Here is a 21390-nt window from a genome sequence, read left to right as displayed (position 1 = left end):
TCACAGGTTTATACTGAACCAGAACGACTGTTTAGAACATTCTATTAAGACTAAACTTGATTTTAAAAAGATCTAAAGATTTTCATTGGAACAAGACAAGAAAAAAGCAATAGCAAATTGAACTATTAACTAGGTTATGCATAGCGAGTAACTGTATCTAGTAGTAAGGGAGGAGCGCCCCAGCCCCCCCCCCCCCCCTCCCCCCTCCCTCCCCCCCCCCCCCCCCCCCTCCCACCTCCCGCCAAACCCCTTCAGACATTTTTTTTTTGTTTTGTGACCTTTCAGATTTTTTTGTCGTATTGTAATTTTGATATACTGGTACAAAGCACAGACGACGCACCCAAAGTTCTCTCCTCAGTGCAGTGGACTGCAGGGAGAGCCTTCCTCCTCGCGCCCCCACCGGCTCCCTTCAGCTCTGAAACGCCCCTCCCACTCCCTGTACCAGAATTACGCAAATACACGCACAACGGAACAAAGAAATACGTACACGGAGACACAAATCAATAAATAGGTTAATAAATAAATAAATACAAATAAATAGAAAAATAAATAGCTTTTAACATAGATCGGTAAATAAATAGGTAAACAAACACGGTTATATTCTAAGCTTTTGTTCGGTTTCTTTTGCCGCAGTTGTTAACTAAACGATAACCCAATTTTTTTTCCCAGTTTTTTTTCCACAAGCGACATGACAACAATTGAACAGGATTCCTCACAAGTTTTTCTAAGGAACTTAACCACCACTTCATAATAAGTTGTCATATGAAGAAGACAAGCTCAAACAAAAGAACAGTGACAACTCAGATAATACAGTAGATATTGTAAAACAAATGTAGACTATATATATATATATATCATCTTTTTGTACACAGCAAATAAAGACACCGTTGTCATTGATCCTCCTTAAGGAAACAAATATCTAGACTAACAAAACTAGCTAATCATTAAATTTTGACAAACGTTTCACGCTAAGCAAGTAACCTAAATCAGCAAGCCAAAAGTAAGATCAAATTAAGCCGATCAAGTGATTCCTACAAGACCCAAGTTTATCAATCTGGTTTTCAAAGAATTAGTCAAACCAGACTTGGGGCCAACAATAAACAAATAAACAGAGAACAGCAGCTCAATTCAATGCCAACATCGAGTATTTTTTTTCTTCTTTAAACAACACATAGAACAACAAAGTTGGATATTTAAGATATGTGAGTAATGTAGTATAGCACCTACTGTTGATCGCTAAAAGGAAGTTCATTTCAAATGTAAGTTCACAAACGCAGAGTGAGGAAACTGATATAGATAATCTATAGTATGCTCTCTAAATGGATAGATGTGAATATATCTATTTACTGATGTCTCATATTGACAGATGACAAAAAGAGGAAACAAGTGGACAAAGGATCTTCTTCGCGCTTCGGGCTCTGGACTATAAGGTTGGTTAGGCCATGGTCAGACCCCTTTTCCTTTCCCTTTTGGGTATCGCTGTTGAATAATCACGCACTAGTATATATATGAAAAATTACCAAGATCACCTGCCTCAGTTTGTATCCCTTTTCACAAAACCTTCCTTCTACAAAATCTCGGCCAACTTGAGTTTTCCCCTAAAAACAAACAACCACTGATCCTAAAAAGTACCACGGCAGAACGAACAAGACAAGGTGGCACCCCCATATCCCGCCCTGCCCCCCTTTAGTTAGCCAGTCAAAATATTTTTCTCTTTTTCAAATCCAGATTCTTGTAAAAATTCTTCAATAATTATTATTTTAATTATCATTTACAAAAATAGATCTTTTTTTTTCTCTCTTTATTTTTATCTTTTTCTAAACGTGTTTTTTTTTTCAAGCAAAGAGATCGTCTCTTTGGCAACAGTGATATTTTTTTTTCATCAGGAAAGCTAACCCGTTCCCCTCCCGTTCCCCCTATCTCCCTGAACCCACGTGAGGAAAGACATGTGTTTTGTTTGCGATTAGAAAACAAAAACAATGTTAGAAATTCATATTTTATCTGCATCAGTTATCGGGGACGATGCCGTCCCATCTATAATCTATAAGGGGGTGGGGCTGTGGAGAGGGAATCAAATACTTACACGAAAAAAAATGAATGAATGGTTCACCAATTGAAAACCAAACTTAAACTGAGGAGCCCCCTCCCTTTTAACCACAGGGGGGGACGTAACCGTTGACGACAGTGGATCCGGATTTCAAAAAGAAAAACCAATCCTGAATCAAGACAGAGAAAAAGGTTTCAATCTAAAACTCTCTTCTCTGAAATAAGGGAAGTACAGGGGGGTTTGCTACTGTGTGCACAGAAGAGAAAAATCATTTTCTTTAACAACCACAACAAACAATCAAACAAACAAACAGAAAAATTACACATCAAAGAGAGAAGCCTGTTTTATCACAGGAGCTTCCGAAAACATATGGACACATTTCATCATTTCATTTTTGTAATACTTAGGCAACATTGGCTTATAGGTCCAAAGTTATAATATAAGCCATTTCTAGTTCAATTTGTTGATGATTTTTTAATCGGTTGCTCTGTGTTGGCGTTGAGTTTGGGGTTGAAGTTTGGGGATGAGTTTGCTGTGTCGGATGGCTGTCAGAGAGTGGCAATAGAAGGTTGTGACGAAAGGGACCAGGGCGGTTGGGGTGTTCTGGGGTGGGGTTGGGGAGGGTGGGGTGAGGGGTTTCGGGGGAGAGGCGTTGGAAGGGGGACAGGGTAGGGGGGTGTTTGGACTGGACCAAGTTGGCGATGGAAGGGGGGTGGTGGTGGTGGTGGTGGTGGTGGTGTTTGGGGGGTGCAAACTGGATTCACCGGTTCACTGGCTCAAGACTTGTGCGTCTTGTTGGTCTTGAAGGAGACTTGGAGGACGCGGTCGCCCAGCCTGTAGCCGTTGAGGCTGGCGATCGCCATGGCCGCCTCGTCGTAGTTCGTCATGGTGACGAAGCCGAAGCCTTTGCACTTGTTGGTGTTGAAGTCGCGGATCACCTTGACGTTGTTGACGGCGCCGAACGGCCCAAACAGCTGCCAGAGAACGCTCTCGTCGGAGTCGGGGGAGAGGTTGTACACGAAGATGCACCAGCCGGTCCCTGTGTGGCCCGGGATGTTCATGCCCACCAGGCTGGTCATGCTGTCAATGGTGATGGGGGAGAACCTGAGAGGAGAACCACAACGCCACAGGACAGACACAGAGAGGAGGAGGAGGAGGAGAGGGAGGAGGAGAGGGAGGGAGAGGGAGGAGGAGGAGGAGAGGGAGGAGGAGGGGAGGGAGAGGGAGAGGGAGGAGGAGGAGGAGGAGAGGGAGGAGGAGGGGAGGGAGAGGGAGGAGAAAGAGGAGAGGGAGGAGGAGGAGGAGAGGGAGGGAGAGGGAGGAGGAGGAGAGGGAGGAGGAGGGGAGGGAGAGGGAGGAGGAGGAGGAGGAGAGGGAGGAGAAGGAGGAGGAGGAAGAGGAGGAGAGAGAGGAGGAGGAGGAGGAGGAGAGGGAAGAGGACAGAGAGGAGGAGGAGAGGGAGGAGGAGGAGGAAAGGGAGGAGGAGAGAGAGGAGGAGGAGGAGAAGGAGGAGGAGGGGGAGAAGGACAGGGAGGAAAAGAGGAAGAATGTTTTAGTTGGTTCATTAAAATATAAGAAGTGATGGGCTACATGTCCTGAACTTGACTTATCGGAATTTGAAAAATGTGCTACTGTCATGGTTTGATATTGTTTAATATCTTCATGACTCTTATGGGAATCTTACGGTCTTAAAGGCATAACAAAATATGCTCAAGCTGTACTAATAATATGCATAACACACATTAATTGGAGTAAAACAACAAAAAATGAATGAGTTGGATATTAAGTGGGTTGGCTGTACGTGTGTGTCTGTATGTGTGTCTGTGTATGTGTCACTTTATGTACAAATGTATTTGTTTGTATGCGTTCATGTTTATGCTTTATTAAATCCTCACTGCTGTCCTTCGTTCTTGAATCAGAGCAGTGCATTCTGGGAAGTATTTGGGAGATGCAGAGGTAGCTCTTCCTACTCTCGCCCTCTCTCCCTCTCTCCCTCTCCACAACCCACTCTCTCTCTCTTTCAGGTCTCCCCCACTCCCTCCCTCCCTCTCGTGCACTCTCTCGTCCTTTGGGAGCTAAACGGCAGGAAGTCAGTGAATAAAACCATTTCGAGAAATTCATCAAAGACCGTGCGCCACGCACGCTGCTAAATCTGTTCTCATTCACCTCATAATCTCATCCTTTTTACTCGCGATGCAAGATATTCAAATCCTCAGATGACTTCCCTTAATTGCCTTTCCGGTTAAAGAAAAGGCAAAGGGGGGTGGCAGGGGGATTGGGGGGGGGGGAACACACCCGCTTTGCTTTTAAGTAAAAGGTAAATTAGATAAAATGGTTCCTGTCTTACTGGGCCGCCATGGCTCTGCAGGGGAGACGACAGGCTCTATGGTGCGCGCTCGGAGAGTTCCGCTTTGCAGCAGCTGTCGGGGAGAGGGGCCTTCTCGAGCAAGAGGGACAGAGGGGAGAGGGAGCGGGCTGAATGGATAAAATTGAAGTCCTTTACGGCTGGATGGCACGAAGGACGAGAATGTGTTTCCGCTCCCTGCGCAGTTGTTGTCCGCTGGACCTTTTCTTTCTTCCAATTCAGAACCCAGGAAGCATTACAACACTTTTCTGTCTCTCCCTCTCTTTCTCTATCCCTCTCTCTCTCTCTCTCTCTCTCTCTCTCTCTCTCCCTCTCTCTCTCTCTGTACATGGCCGAAGATAACTGCAACCTTCCCGGCATGACTTTGGTCTCGTACAATATAGTCCCAGCGGCTGTGGTCGGGGGCTAACTGCGCACGAGCCCAGGATTGCTGACTCCGCCCGGAGAGGTCTCCTGTTGTGCTGGCTGCGCTCGCTGAGATCTGATCAGCGGCATGGGACGGACGTCAGCATCGTAGTCATCATTACATCTTTACGATTGAACCGCACTTAAGCTTGATGAGCTGCTGGTCTTTCGCTCCTCAAAATTCCAGTCCTATTGTGTGTGTCTCGAATCTCTCTCTCTCTCTCTGCGCGTTTCCTTTGTCCTGCCGATAGGGGCTTTAGCTACTCTCCTCAGCATGTCGACGCACCGGCTGAATTACTTAGCGGGTCTGGTCACGTCAGGCTCCTGTCTAGCATGCTCCGCTACGTCCGCGCCCTCCCGCTGTGCTAAGAAACAACCTTGTGGTCATTTGCATGCAGGAGCTGCGGCGTGTGTGGAGATTTAGGGTCGAGTTGGAGACTCACTAACAAAGTGCCGCAGAGGACATGATGGGAATGATGTACGTGTATGTTTGTGTGTTTGTGTGTGTGTGTGTGTGTGTGTGTGTGTGTGTGTGCATGCATATTATTGTATATATAATAGCTAGTCCAACCATAATCCGAACGCAACAGGGGGAAACCAGGGGGGTTGCATAGCAACAGCGTAGCTGACCAGCTATCCATTCTATCCTTTCTGTAGCATTCCACTTCCTGCTCTCAAAACATCTCTCCTCTCTGGGTGCCCACCTTCCAAACAAGAGCCTTTGATCACATGAATAGCACTTGGAATTTAATCACATGCTGTTTCAGGAGAGATGGATGGCCATTTTGGCCCTTTGGAAATGATAGTGTAAAGATTGAATAGAGCAGAAGCTACATTGGAGTGGGGTCATCTAGTGTTCAATAGGATATAGGGGATGCATAAATCCCATTTTATATTGAAGCATATGGAAACTATGACTTCTTTTACTAGCTTGCAATTTACAACTACTAATACTAAACCTGTTGCTCTCTCTTCCTGTATGTATGAGTTTGAAACCTATTTCTTAGGGCGGTCCTTAATCGGTCATTGCGTCATGCAAGATATGCGACCCACATCACATTAAATCAACAACAACAACAACAACAACAACAACAAGAGGCTGAACCCCGTCCGCCAACGGTCGTTTTAACATCCATGGCCGACAACTTAACAAAATAAACGGTGGCAAACGGAAAACAAAACCGGAACCAGGCGGAGCCAAGCAAGGCAGGAGTTCTCTGCCGGGGAAAACAGCTGGTTTATGACACGGATCCAGGCCCACCTCCTCAAGCCACGCCGTACTGGCCTCACCCAACAGGAACATAAGGGGGGGTCAGATCTGCTACGTCAATGGCAGGGGGGTATTAAGACGACCCGCTTTAACATAATGTGTGTGAGTATACATCTTACGCAAAAGACCATGGTAGCTTTTTGTTCAGGGGGGGGTTTGGTTTGGAATGAGCTTCCAGCGATTCTGGGAATGGTTTAAGGGGACCTGTCTTTTTTACACAAGGTCTGGGCTGTGGAGGCAAGGCAGGGGAACCTGAATCCTGGAGAAATCAAACACGCCCAGAAATCAAGAGCTATACACCGGAGAACAAAGGAAATGCCCATTCAGTACAGACAAAAACAATTCAAAAAACCCAAACACCGGCACTTGTCATAATCAAAACAAAGCAAATTCATCACCGCCGCAAAAACAGAGACAGATTGTTTTCTGTTTTTTGCGCCTTGGGTGGCGGAAAAGTTTTCCAAATGGAATCAAGCTTAAGGAGAGAAAAACAACCAAGGCAAACCAAACAACCACGATCACAAATCAAGGGACCAAATAAAAAAGTTAACCTCATTTTCAGATGCAATGTCACTTCAAAAGGCACAAGAAAACCCAACGTAAAAAATTAAATACATGGAAAAAAGAAAAAAGAGAAACTGAAAATAATGTATATTGAAAAAATCATTGAGTCAACATGGACAGCTGGCATCGGTCGAAGTTTTTAATTACCTCTTTACGCCATAGGCCATATTAAGCAAATTGTCCAGCCTGTAAAGAGAAGGAGGGTTCTGGGGTTAATGGTGGGCAGATGGTCGACGCACTCAATGGAACTGATTCTACGTCCCAGTAGGAACTGCATGGTCCTCCTCGCTCAAGAATCAAACAAACCCCAGCCATAAGTGGACCGTTTCGCAGAGAATGCCTGCTGGGTCGGTACTATCTGCTGTCATCACTTTACACACATATACAGTAGCCCACTTCCAGCGAGACACTTGTTAGACTGGCCCGCGGCTAGCCAGATTCTGCAACCGGAGCACAGCTAGTTTTGCTACGAGACAGCAGAAACAAATTATCTAGTGCTCTGTGGTGTTAGCAGGGCGAAGGAAGGTTTTTTTGGGGGTGGAGGGGGGCATTAGCATTGCAAGGCACTTGTCTACATCCATGAGATGTAGCCCAGAAGAAAAAAAGCATTTGTTTTCCAAACAATTGATGCCAGCATACAGATGCATTTCGAGGTGAAGGGAGATTTTAACCATAAAAGTATTTCCGAAGAGTAGGATTATCAATTCATGATGTTCTCTATGAAAAAGGCAACTAGACAAAGAAAATACTGCACCTCAAAGGACATCAAATTAAGAGTTCTGTCAGTGTAATGGTTTGGGGTTTGAGGGATGGTGAGCAAAAGAGTGAATGGTGGATTTGTATGTTTTCCACGAAACTGACAAAACATTCACCAACTGTTTAATTAGTCATGAATTTATCAATGCACGCGTGACTGGTCCGGGAGAATGTGTTAAGTGCTCAATGGTCAAATCAAATGTACGCGCTAGTTAATGGATATGTACGTCTATAATTAAAAAAGATTAGCATTTGTAAATTATACAATTTTCTTTCATTTCTGCCTTTCCTGTGCTTCAGCCATCCCTGCTGGCAAGGAGAGATGCAATGTGTCTGCGTGTTCACTTGTGTGAGCTGGCACAAGTAAAGTAGTTATTCTGTGTGTTTGTTTGCGTGTGGGTGACCGTGGGAGTACGCTTGGCTATAAAAAACCTAGTGGGGATGAAACCTTGGGTCTTAATGTGGATGGATGCAGTCTGCTTGGTGACTCAATGACCTTCATTCCTCACAAGGCGCTGGCCTGTCTCATGTCTTATTAACTCTGCTGGGCTAATGGACACAGGGCACGGCTTATTGAGCAACAGCAGGTCAATGGCTTTCCTCTCCTCTAGGAAGCAACTCGGAGCTGGGTGGCACATTTAAAACCAGTTAAAATAAAAGTTGATTCGGTATGCTGAGATTCTCTTATTCACACTCCATAAGTCTATTGTAATTTAAGATGTCTCACAAATCTTTTGAGAAACAAAGAACGGGATTTAAACATGGAATTTGTCTTTTTTAACCTTTAGGTTTTCTTTTTATGCATATAGATATATAAAGTTTGTTTGAAAATATAAAAGATCATTGCAAAATGTTCATATGTCTCAATTCATCGTTATTGTAATGAATGAGAAACACAATTCCCTTTAGAAACTACATTTTTCAGCTGAACACCATTTTTACATCACTCTGAGTTTTTTAGTTTCTAGCACAATTGCCAGTCGTAGGGAAACACCAGTAAACAAAGTAAAAAAGTGGAGATGTGAATATCGACTCATTAAGGTAGTAATTAGCCTATTATGTGGGGAGGGAGCGAGCCGGCTGCTTTGTGGGTAAATGAGTCAATTGGAGTGGGGGCTCTGAGGACAAACGCTCCAGGCCTTGGGAGCAACAAGACATCTGCTGGCCGCTGGGCTGATGGGCCAAAACAACCTGCCACAAAGCCACAAACACACAGGCTTACACCACAACACACACACACACACACACACACACACACACACACACACACACACACACACACACACACACACACACACACACAAAAACACAGACACACACATACAAATATACAGATACACCGGAACCAGACCTATCACACACACACACACACACACACACACACACACACACACACACACACACACACACACACACACACACACACACACACACACACACACACACACACACACACACAGACCAGACATGCCACACAAACACACACGCAGGTACCGCACTTAAACACAATTACAAATGTACACATTTCATACATGCATGAATGTAATTTGCACCCTCACACATTGTTCACATATGGGGGTACAAGAGGTACAAAAGACACACACTCATGGACAAACATCTGCTTCACTTTGACACCCGTACAGGCACTCACCCTGCAATCAGCTCAAGCTTGTTTTTTGCACCGCCCCTCCAAGCTCCACATAAACAATAGGGCTTTTGTGCTGTCTTTCCATGCACATTAATACGGTGGAACAGCGTTTTTTTGTCTCCTGCATTTTTCGGTGCCTCTCTAATTAAAATTGGTTCCTGCTCTGGATATAATAAGGCTAATTTGTTAATTTGTGTCATTAGTTAACGTAACGGCATTGGAAGAAAGCTGATACCTAGGGCTGAGAGGTGTATTGTGTTTGAGTGGATGATGCTTGATGTGTTAAAAGGGACCAGCCAGGCGGACAGGACATTGCCTGGCCATATCCCAGGCCTACGTGGGCTTATCAGACAGACTATATTGGGTGTTCGACGTTAGCAGTCACACACAAGGGCAAGACAACCCCCTAGTGAAATCCTAGATTGAAAAGTTGTGTGCTGTGTGTGACTGGCTGTATTTGTTCCAGGTGAGGCACCGTGCTATACTAACGAAGATAATTAACACCACCTGGGACTAATTCCTTTGGGGCTGTCCCTAAGGTTTGCTCTTGGTTTTTAGTTACTCATTGATTGTGAGAGCAAAACTCTACTGTACATTTAAAGAATACTGAAGTACACAAATGTATTAGAAGTTTAGTTAAAAAATGTATGTTTAATTTCTATCTTTAAGTTTACCGATGTACATGTTCACGATTGCTGTCCTGTTATTTGGCTCATGATGGCACTCTACATGTTGGAGTGTAGATACAAATCTAGTATGAAGAGAGTGTAGAGATACAATTACTTTTAATATCAATTATTGACTAGCACTTCATGTTTTATGTCTTCCTTGTGTTGTGTATGTAGAGGTCATGCCTCACACACATCTTTGAAAGTCTTAAATTGTTCATTATTTAGCATTTGTTGCAGTTCGGTTTATTTGAACCAAAATTTACATCCTAAAACAGTTGTTTGTTGGATTTAGACTTCCATCAACCATTTCCATCTATTCCAAGCGTCACGTTTTAGGGGTAAGGAGTCAATATTAGTTGACTACCAAGCACTTCATTAAAACTGGTCTTTGCGGCGCCACCCGTTTTGATTGAGCCGTGGGTAAACCCCGACTTAGTAAACACCTACCTTTTACCCAGACTATGTTTGAACTTAGGCAAAGCCGGTGCAAAAGGCTCTTGGAGGTTATGATTTGTGATGGGGAGCGCGGGCTCTCCCGCGGCTCCTTTAAATTGGCTTGGCGTATCGCAGACACACAGCCGCGCAACATCGCTCAGGTGTCACACCGGGAGAGCGGCTCCACCAGAAAACACCATCCAAGCCTTGACTTTGATGGGGAGTAAACAGCACGACTAGCTTAGTGTTGTTGGGGGGGGGGGAGAAAACGGTGTAAGCTTGTTATTCCACCGCAGAATCGGAAAGTATATATACCCCTCCACCCCCGCCCCCCTCCACACCCTTTTCATCAAATCATGGTAATTCACAATCAACTCTCGTTTGGGTTTTGTATTGAGGCAATAGTGCGCGTCTTTATGTTATGTAAAATGAATTGTGTTTTGATTGAGTAACCCGGAATAAATAATGATGAGTGATCATGAGAAGTATATGGCATTTATGTGTTGTTAGAAATGATTGGTTGCAGACAGCCTCGGCAAAAATGGGTTCTGAAAGAAATTGATGGCTTGAGATACTACCCTAATGCCTGGTAAACCTGAAATAGGTCTGGAATCCAATTCGTTGCTGGATTTTACTTTGTCCTTCCCCACTCAAAGTGAGGACAATTTACCTTGATGTGAGATTGTTGAGCTTCAGAGTAAAGCACTGAAATGTGTCAGGAAGAGAAGCAGTACCCATGGAGCATTACAAGTCTCAAAAGCACAACTGAAACTAGCTCTGTTCACCTCTCCACCATCTTGTGGAGGCATAACTCAAACCATTAAACCATCAAACCCTTCACCATAACCCAAGTAAAATATGTGTGGTTTCCCAATCACCCTGTCTGTTTCTATAAGAATGGCCTTCAGGGAGTGAAACAACCATCTTTCAGAAAACAGACAACCACACAACTGCAACATTCATTTTTTACTCCAAACTAGAGTTTGATAAAGGTGACAAAAAAAAGGTTGGGTTTATTAGATTAACCTAATTTGGTTGTGAAATGTATCACGTCCATTTCAAAACACATTATCAGTCACTGCCCCGAGGCATCGGGTGAGAAGGAAACATAGCGTCTCTTCTTTAATAAACATCTTAAATATTTATAACTCAATAAATATTTTTGCTCAGGCGAGAAGCGGCCGCCTCATGGAGTATGATGGTGAGGATGACGGTGGGTAGAGATGAAAAGGGAAGAAGGCAAAAGACAGAACCCCACAGTCTCTCGTGAACAGCTCCTCCCTGCTCCGACAACACACAGGTTCTCTGTGCACCAGGTGGGCTCTTTACACCTGTCCTTCAAAAGGGTACACTTGTGTTTCTCCAAATGGACAAAATGGATGCTTAGAAGAGGAAGCTTCAGAGGAAGCCTGACTTCAGTTTCACAGACTAAGGCATGGGTCTGGTTTTACCCATGTAGCTATCTGCATCTTTACCAGCAGTTGGACAACGCCTGCTGCTCCTTTACATTTCTAAATCGGTCATCATTTATCATTAATATTATAATTAAATCCTATCATAACAATAATCTGAATTTTATCAAATTGCTGTACATATTTGAGGGTGGGGGCTTACAGATGTTAACTGTAATATAGATTATCCCCCATGCAGATTTAATTCTACTTGGGATCAGCAGGAACCAGGCTGGCACCTTGAACATTTGGAATCATTTTTAACATATGCCAATCTTTCACAGATGGCGTAATTTACCTATAACAGCATATACAAATGGACTCAAATTGAATTGACGATTGCAAATACTGACAACCTCCTCATGGAGCCTTTAATAGTCATTAACTATTAATTATTTCCACTTTGTGTGTAATGGACATATATTGGAATTACCTTTGGAGATAACGGCATCAAACATGACGACTTCTCCTGACTCCCCACTGATCCCAGCCATAACCAATTTATCAGAAAGCTCCCAACCTTGTTGAAGTCAGATCTTTTTCTGAACAGATCAAACGACGTATCCGCTTATCCGAACAAGGACAGGACCGCCGCTGGCTTTCAGACAGCCCTGTGCCGTCCCCATAACGGTCACGTGTGGAAACAACAGTCAGGTATAACACAGACGCAAACTTTCAATGGGACGCGTCCTTAATGCATCGAAAACATAACCTCAACATGACCTCAATCACCTTCACAGCCCTCAAGTTTGGGCAGAGTGGAAAATCACCTCAATCTTTTTTTCTTACATCAGACAATACAATAACACTGTGCGTACAATAACCCCCCCCCCCCCCCACACACACACTTAACACCATGCCCCCCTCCCTCCACCCTTTGTGCATCTCTCCCCTCCAGAGCCTCCTCACCTGAACCGCTGGGCCTGGTGGTGCAGGGGCCCAGGGTAGCGCCGGCTGGGGGACTGGTACAGCTGGGACAGCAGGGCCTGGCTGGTCTTCTGGCTGGGGTTGTTGGCGAACTTGACGGTGATGGGCTCGGCGGCGCCGGACGGCTTCTGCCCGTTCAGGCCCTTGATGGCCTCCTCGGCCTCTATCCTCTTATCGAAGCGGATGAAGCCCACGCCCCGGGAGCCGCCTGTGGGGCCAGCACATCACAAAGACACACACCACTTTTACTTCACAGGGCTTGGGGGGGGGGGCCGCAGCGGGGGGAGCAGGGCTTTGCGCTGACAGCTGGGCGGTACTCATGTGCTGTACTCATACATGTCATGTGTGTGGGCGGTGGGGGGGGGGATGTACAAACCCAGATACAGAGACAGACACGGACACACACACACACACACACACACACACACACACACACACACACACACGCAGCACTGGACACAAACGTCCAATGGTATGCATTCCTAACGTATTGAGGACCTTCACGTTCCTGAAGATGGGGAGAGAAGAGCACAACGAATGCTGGGCGGTATGCACTCATGTACCGCTCTTTCGTGTCATGCATGGGGACGGCGAGGGACGTAAAGACACCGATATAGAGACAGCCACAGACGCACACAAACACAACGGCACTTGGGTGCCAAGAAAGATCTGGTCCGGGCATTGCAGCGTCTTCCAGCAGCGCGGTCCAGCGTTCCTTCGCCAGCTTCAGCCACACAGTTTCCATCCATTGTACCCGCTGACATGAAAACTGGTTTCCTAGGAGATATACTTTTTGACTGCCACCTGAGAGGATCATTTAGAGAGACACGCTTCCCGGGAGGTCTTTGTTGGTCTGTGTGGTGAGTGTGCATGTGTGTGTGCGTGCACGTCGGTGTGTATGTTAAAGTGTGCATGTACTGAAATCTATTAATGGATGCTGTGCTTGGTTTTAATGAGGCTGCCTAGATGGCCCAAAGGATGGGCGCTCGGTGACAGCAGCACTCTGTTGAAGAGACTATTTACATAATACTGTGTGTGTGTGTGAGTGTGTGTGTGTGTGTGTGTGTGTGTGTGTGTGTGTGTGTGTGTGTGTGTGTGTGTGTGTGTGTGTGTGTGTGTGTGTGTGTGTGTGCGTTAACGGTCTGCGTGTGCATGTGAGTAAGTGCACTAGCATGTATGCGAGAGCAAATAAAAGAAAGGGAGGGAGGGAGGGAACATTTTGTGTTTGAGCATGATTGTCTGAAGTGTCTGTCTCTTATACGAGCACATACACATACACACACACACACACACACACACACACACACACACACACACACACACACACACACACACACACACACACACACACACACACACACACACACACACACACACACACACACACACACACACACACACAAAGCCCTGTTCCTTATTGTTATTCCACATTCTCTCTTACAAACCACCCATCCTGCTGGCTAGTCTCGTGGTCCTGAATACTTATTCAAAGAAACACTCAGACATCTGCCCTCTCCCCATCTCCTCCCTCCCCCCCATCTCCCCTCTCAGCCCTACAGTGATGGCCGGGATTTATAATAATAATACCTATCAATAAAATAAAAAATAAAAAATGTTGCCATGTCATTGACTTTTGTCTTTTATCTGTGTGGAAGGTTAGGGATAAGCATAATATATTTGGTAAGGTTTGGTTATAAGTTATGGTTAGTACTGTAGGTTCATGTCTTTGTGGAGAAAACAACACAAAACAAACAAAACCTTACAGTCTTTCATGGCTACAGAACTGTTTGGGGGAAGGAAATGTATCCCTACCAAAGCCCCTTCTCAATGTCTGATGTACGCTACTGCTTGTTCACTCTGACTGCATCTTCATTATTCTGTTGGCTGCCTTTGTTGTCCTTGCCTTACTCCTGTCATGTCTATCTGTTCTGTTGTGTCTACCTCTTTCTCTTCCGCTAGACAGACTTTCAAACATCTCTCCTTCCATGGCTCCTCTCCCGTCAACCTGTGCGTTTTAATTACAGCAGAACCATGACAGTCCTGGAGGGATCTGTACAGTGGAAACAGCAGATGATGTTGTTCCTAGCTGGTTCCCCACTGATTCCCTGAAATGTGCATGCATCTGTTGTAACTAGGAGGTAGAGAGAGTGTCTACCTGTGCTTATCCCTCTCCAAAATGTCCTTTTATTGCCCAATGATAATATAACTCAAATGACACAATTGTACACATACAAATGCGCTATGAATGTCTGTTATGAACAATAACCGTAATGAAGAAACCTTTAGGAAAGCCCATTTAGATCCCACTATGTTACACTAAAACTACAGCTGAGCACCCAAGCCTTGAATGGCTGGTTTAAGGGCATGTGGATTTCAGTAAGGAAGGGAGCCAGTATTTCTCTACTTCCATCTACATATTTACAGATCTTTTGGAGATCTGGACGTTTCAGAAGTGGCAGCCATCGCCACTCAACGTTGAGGGCAGTGTGGTCGTGACTTAAGATGTTTTGGATGACTTAAAAAACGGTTTTGTTGCATGAGAGTCCATTTCTATCCAAAGGTACAAAGTCAATGATTCTGTTTCCATGATAGGTTAGGATCTTGGTAGCTTCTACCCTCACCTCCTATAATGCACAGGCTTTAAAGGAGAGAACAGATGAGGGACAGGGAGCACAGGAGTCTCCCTCTAATGCGTTCAGATGCCTGGCCTTCAGTCGCTCTTAAGCATTACCAGCTGAAGAGCCTCTAGACAAATACTTGACATATGGATGAAGTGGCATGTACACACGTATAGCACACACACACACACACACACACACACACACACACACACACACACACACACACACACACACACACACACACACACCACACACACACACACACACACACACACACACACACACACACACACACACACACACACACACACACACACACACACACACAACACACACACAATGTCCTGTCTTGTGGAGGTTCTATTAAGAATGAAAAGAGCAATAGAGAGGTCCATGACCGTATATGATTTCCCATGACTAATTGTGGTGTTAAGAGGGTGTGTGTGTGTGTGTGTGTGTGCGTGTGTGTGTGTAGATGGGTTTTATAAATGCGTTGTCCTTCAGTGTGAAAGTCAGGGTTGTATGAAGGAGGGATGGAGGTGAAGAGGCAGTTGACATGTCGCCTGCAAAACCACTCATCTAAACGCTGTGTGACACTAGGTGTGTTAATACGTACATTCAGACACTTACACTTTAATATATCCTCCTACCCACTTTGATTATATTTATTTGTATATGTATTGCATCCCTCTCTCTGTCAATGAACATCCTTTAAATTATGTGTTTGGGTGTTACACTGTTTTGTGTTATTATGCCGTACCAGAGCTGCATATGAAGGATAGTTCTGGCTATAGACTTTCTGGCAACCTGTCAGTAAGTGGATTGGTTCGGGCACTGTGAGAGAGTGGTAGTTATTTGGGTGTTCGAGCACCTCCGCCATGTTGCGGTTAACATGGTAAACGAGGAGAAGGGTTTTTCTTTTGTTTTCAAAATGGCGCACGAAAAACAGACTGGCAATCAGCGTAGGCAAGCTGCCATCTCATTCCAAACCAAAGATGCTGCTTTCAACCTGCTCAAGAGGCCTTGTCTACTTATCAACAGCCAGGCAGCCGTAGCAGCAATATTAACGCACAATGTGCTAACGCACAACTCTCTCCACCTCACTGTCTCCCTCTCTCCTACTTGGTTCTTTTACTTCTTTCATTCTCTCCATCTCCCCGTCTCACCGTGTTTGTATCTCGCTCTCCTCCATAATAATCAGCGTAGGCTTATGTAACTCGCTCTACCTGCGCTTATCTCTTTCCAGCACACACCGACTGCCTTACTAATAACACAGCACCACAGGCACCACCACAATGAGAGGAAAACATAAGTGTACATAGAGGGAGAGAGAGAAAGATAGAGAGAGAGAGAGGGGGGAAATAATTGGAAGGAACAGAGACACTAGGATGTAGAGAAATCGAGAGAGAGAGAGAGAGAGAGAGAGAGAGAGAGAGAGAGAGAGAGAGAGAGAGAGAGAGAGAGAGAGAGAGAGAGAGAGAGAGAGAGAGAGAGAGAGAGAGAGAGAGAGAGAGATAGAGAGAGGGGGGAAATGATTGGAAGGAGACACAGAGACACTAGGATGTAGAGAAATCGAGAGAGAGAGAGAGAGAGAGAGAGAGAGAGAGAGAGAGAGAGAGAGAGAGAGAGAGAGAGAGAGAGAGAGAGATAGGGACAGACAGAGAGAGAGACAGAGACAGAGAGAGAGAGGTTTGTGATAAGGGAAGAGGTCAGGAGTACCTTGACAGGCTAAGACTCCGAGGAAAGGGATGGTATGGGAGCGAGGAGGAAGGGGATGAGGAACACAAAGGGAAGGAGCTGAGAGATGAGAATGTTCGGGGGTGAGGGTTAAAGGACGACGCTGATGAAAGGAACCAGTGCTTTTCTTACCGCTACTGTGCTGCCAAACAAAGCCTCTAGAACCTGGTCTCATTTCCGCCAAACAGTGACAGACTGGCACAGAGATGACTGCTCCTTTGAGAGGACAGGGAGGATGAGGGACCTGGCTGATGAAACAGCCTGCATGCACGCCATCACACAGTCCCACGCATGCACACATACAGGCGACCACACACACGTACAAAAACAAACACACACACACACACACACACACAAACACACACATGCATACATGGCAACTTATTGTTTCCCTAGCATCAGAACCCATCCTCCTGGATGCCTGTGTTTGTGTGTGTGTGTGTTTTAGGTGTACTTTCGTTTCATTTCATGTTTCCTGCTTTCTCGGGTGGCTTATGGTGGGCCAGCTTTATCAAACGGCGATTTAACTCGCTGTTCTAATAGTTTTATAATAAGGCGAGGAGGGAAAGACAAACGCCTGCTCCTGCTGCTGTCCAATCGAAAAAAAAAAAGCAAAGCAATGTCCTTGTTTTCAGCAACGCGAGTAAGTCTGACTACAGATGGCGATTGAAAAAGCAGCGAGGAGAAGAGAACGGCTTTGAAGAGCGACGGCGCCCTGCACTTTAGCCTCTGTCAACACAGCGTTTCGGCCATCTGTCTGGTATCATGTTTCTAGTGCCTAAGTGTACGTTTCAGAAGTACGCAAGTACACGTTTGGGTGGGGCTACGTCCACCGCATCTAACAAACTGTATTGGTTCATTGATTTAATTGACCAATTAACCAGAGAACACAGAATACCACACGGGACATTGTATGGAAAGGTTACCCATCATGTGACATTGAGTCACATGATGTGATTCCATTGTGATTCCAAAGAACAGGCAGACAGACATACGACTGAGTGGCTCATGCAAACAGTAGCAGAAGAAATACATGGAAAAATAAATACATTAATCTCAATAAAATGAAATTCTGCCCAAACTGTCTCACAATGTTTCCACCGTACCTTATCCAGGAGCCATTTCTGAAATGGTGGCTGGCAGGAGCAGATTTGATAGATTTATTTATATTTGTATGGCAGTTTGTTCCCCAACCGCTATTTGTCTTGGTTCTCCAGTGTGGCGATTCGTCTGCAGACAACATGAGAGGGTTGTCTGGGCCGCCGTTCCCCTCGTCTGAAGGGGAAACGGCTCTTTCTTCCAATTCCTTTACTCTGTGGCAATGGAAGGGACCAGGGATTTGGAAGGCTTTCAATGGGAACATCCATTATTTAATTCAGGACCGGGAAGACCGTTCAAACTGAAATGGAGGAGATATTCTACGGGGAGATGTTGCTGCAGGGAAACCACCAGGTGCACGAAACACATGTACAAATTGCTCTGCAAAAAGTCACGTGTCGATGTGCACACACATGTGTTATATTGTGTGTGTGTGTGTGTGTGTGTGTGTGTGTGTGTGTGTGTGTGTGTGTGTGTGTGTGTGTGTGTGTGTGTGTGTGTGTGTGTGTGTTAGTGCATACCTAAATATATCGCAGCCCTGTTTTCAGCCAGGGCATGCCCCTGACGAAATGTCAAGGAGATATGACAGGAGATCAAGGTTGGTGAAAGGTAACCTCGCAGATCAATACACTTTTGCTCATCATTGATCATGGGGGGCAATCGACAGTATTGACTGCCGCAAACCTGCAGGTCTCGTTCAGGGTACCAGAAATAGACCTCCATTGATATTATATCTGTTTCACATTGAAGGCCCTCCAATCCGACTGTCAGGGGGGGGGGAACCGCATGGACCGGCAGTCTTCCCCAAAGGTTAGACAGACAGGCGGGGGGGAAGAGAAATGCAGCTCTGCGCTATTTGCACAGATAAAGAGGCAAAATATGCTTAGCCATTCAGAAGGAATCAATAGGGAGCAGGAGAAGGAGAGAAAGGAAGGGGGCGGGGGGGGGGGGGCTGGGTGGTGCAGTGATGGAGAGATATCCTTGTCAAGTCAATGTGCTCACTCTTTTGACTCTCTGGGGCAATTTGGCAGCTTTTAAGGCTTTTACTCGGCCTGCCTCTGACTGTGAGTGACGCTAGCCGTGATGCCCGATGGTTCGTCCTTGTCTGGGAGAACAGCAGAGTGATGCAGGGTTCATTCTGCTGATGAGCGGGGGTCATCGGGAGAACGGACTTGGTGTTCCTGTTCTTGGCCGAGCGGGGCTTCGAGGATCATCGGCCCATCTGCCAACGCCACCCGGAGAAAGTTTGTTGTTCCCGTAGCGTGCAATGCACTCCGGCTATTTCCGTGCACATTCCTGTGTTTGTCTTCTTCGTCTCTGTCCACTGAATCTTTTTTAAGGATCATTTTGTCTTTTGCTACGGTTTTTGCCTCTCACTGCAGGGTTTTAATTTGCAGGCAGAAGCTCTTTGTTGGGGAAACAAGTGTGAACTTGTGTGTCCCTGTGTGTGTGTGTCTGTGTGTGTGTGTGTGTGTGTGTGTGTGTGTCTTTCTTTAAGCAGAAAGGAAAAGAGAAAGATGAGTTGATGATGCCAGCTTACTGCTCTCAGGGTCCCCCTAAAATCTTCTGTGTTTCTTAATCACCGGCAACTCTAACATCTAATTGGTCATTAACATTTCTCCTGCTGATCCTTTAGCCTCCTGGGGAGACGTCCAGGAGTCCGTGTGGAGAATGTGTGTGTGTGTGTGTCTTTGTGTGTCTCTGTGTGTTTGTGCGTGCGTGTGTGTGTGCGTCTGCAAGCGTCTGTGTATGTTTAAGTAACAGGAAGAAGTGTGTTGGAGTGTGTCTAACACAGTATGCATGCATGAACACACATGCACGCACGCACACACGCAAACCACGCACACACACACAAGTGTGGTGAATGTATCAATGCTCACAAAAGGAAGAAATGTGTATATATGTCTGTATTAAGGGTGCTTAAGAAACAATGTGTGCACTTGTAAGTTAAGCACAGGTACATTTTGGGGAATTAGGGAATTTAAAGTGTATTGTGTATTCCCAGCCGTTTCCTCACAAATAAAAACACAATTAATAGTATTTGCAATATACCAATATAAAAATAAGTGGATGTGAATGTGTTTGCTGCGGTGGTAAAAGGGACAGAGAACGAGAAGAGAATGAGAGAATAAGCTGAGGCATGTTAAATAAAGGAGGGAAGCATGTACGCATGGAAGCATTTCTGTAGTTATCCTGATTATTTTCAGTATTCAGCTTTGAAAATGCTATTTGCAGGAAATAGTACATGTGTGCTATGAGCCGCAGTCAGGTAGTTATACCGTCTAAGTATAGACAGACTCTCCAATTACTCCAGTATGAATCACTCCTCCCTATTAGGTTCTGAGATTCCCTGCTCCTTTAATGCCACCATCCCAACTCTTTGGTGCGGCCGATTCTCCTGCTCCTCTACTGTAACAATATTGTGATCATCTACCCATTACTCAGAGAGTGTGCTACTCTACCACTCCTTATCTCACTCGTTCTCGTTTCTCTCTCTCCCCTCCCCTATCCCTGTCCTTTCCATGTCCCACTCACAAATCCACCCCCCATCCTCCCTATTCCTCCAAAGTCTTAGTGATAGGGTTTTGGGGTGGGGGGGGGGGGGGGGGGGGAGGTGCTGCCTCTCTGCAAAGCCTGTGAATATATTCTGCCGGTACACGCAGGTCCAACGAGCACTTAGCTGCTCTTGAGAACGCTCAGGTCTAAAACGGACGGTGTGCTAAGTCAAGAATGGCGCCGTGATGAATAATTGAGGCTCCTTTTTAAGAGCCCGGGCTCAGGGTGGATGCGTCACTCCTCGCCGTTTTCCCAGGGCCATCGCTGCCGGGGCTGGGTGTATTTATGGCCGGACGCCCGCCTCCCCGCCCCCCCCCCCTCCCCGAGCGGGCAGGTTTAAAATAAGAGATGAGGCTGCAGTGTGAACAGATGTGTTGTCTGTGGCGTCTCCCGTTTGTTGTTTTCCGCCTGTGCTGTGCTGTGGAACGGCGGGACCCCCCTGGGGAGCGGCCTCCCGGCGCCACGACAGGTCTGCTAGTTAAGCAGATAAATAGACAGGGAGATGTGACCGCCGCGTCCTCTCCGTAGCCGCGGTAACCGCCTCCTTTTTTTTTTTCCCACGCCGCTGCTCTTTTATGGGCGCCGCCGCTCCGACCCCGCTCCCTCCGTCCCCCCTCGTCAAACTCCTCCGCCTCTCCTCGGCGTCTCTCCTTCCCCGTGGCCGCTATGTACCTTGGCTCCATCTTCTTTATTGCACTTTCTGCACCCTTGCACCATCCACACCCCCTCCACGTTCAATTCTCCTTTCTTCACCTCTGCTAGCCTTTTCTCGCTCGTCTCTTTTGTTTTTCTCTCGTCCGGTTCCACGTAGCGTTCCACCTCCCCCCCTTTACTCCTCC

The 21390-nt window shown here is 45.9% G+C and overlaps 1 protein-coding gene across 10 annotated transcripts in view; it reads right to left on the bottom strand.

Moving 5' to 3' along the window:
• Window positions 1-1685: 1685 nt before the first annotated feature.
• The window catches only part of elavl4 (ELAV like neuron-specific RNA binding protein 4), a 58282-nt gene continuing 38577 nt past the window's right edge, over window positions 1686-21390 (bottom strand). For 5 of the 10 annotated variants that reach the window (XM_060066548.1, XM_060066554.1, XM_060066545.1 and 2 more), the window contains 3 exons: window positions 12522-12757; window positions 6799-6837; window positions 1686-3151 (listed from right to left, as the gene is read on the bottom strand). In XM_060066548.1, the coding sequence (XP_059922531.1) occupies window positions 2824-3151; window positions 6799-6837; window positions 12522-12757 (603 nt within the window). In that variant the 3' untranslated portion in view covers window positions 1686-2823. The remainder of the gene's footprint in view (window positions 3152-6798; window positions 6838-12521; window positions 12758-21390) is intronic. The other 5 variants (XM_060066546.1, XM_060066549.1, XM_060066551.1 and 2 more) reach the window with 3 other exon arrangements.

The sequence above is a fragment of the Gadus macrocephalus genome, chromosome 12 (genome assembly GCF_031168955.1).
Source record: "Gadus macrocephalus chromosome 12, ASM3116895v1".
NCBI lineage: Eukaryota > Metazoa > Chordata > Actinopteri > Gadiformes > Gadidae > Gadus > Gadus macrocephalus.
The sequence above is the reverse complement of the archived record's forward strand: the minus strand, read 5'-3'. Positions and strand labels throughout refer to the sequence as shown.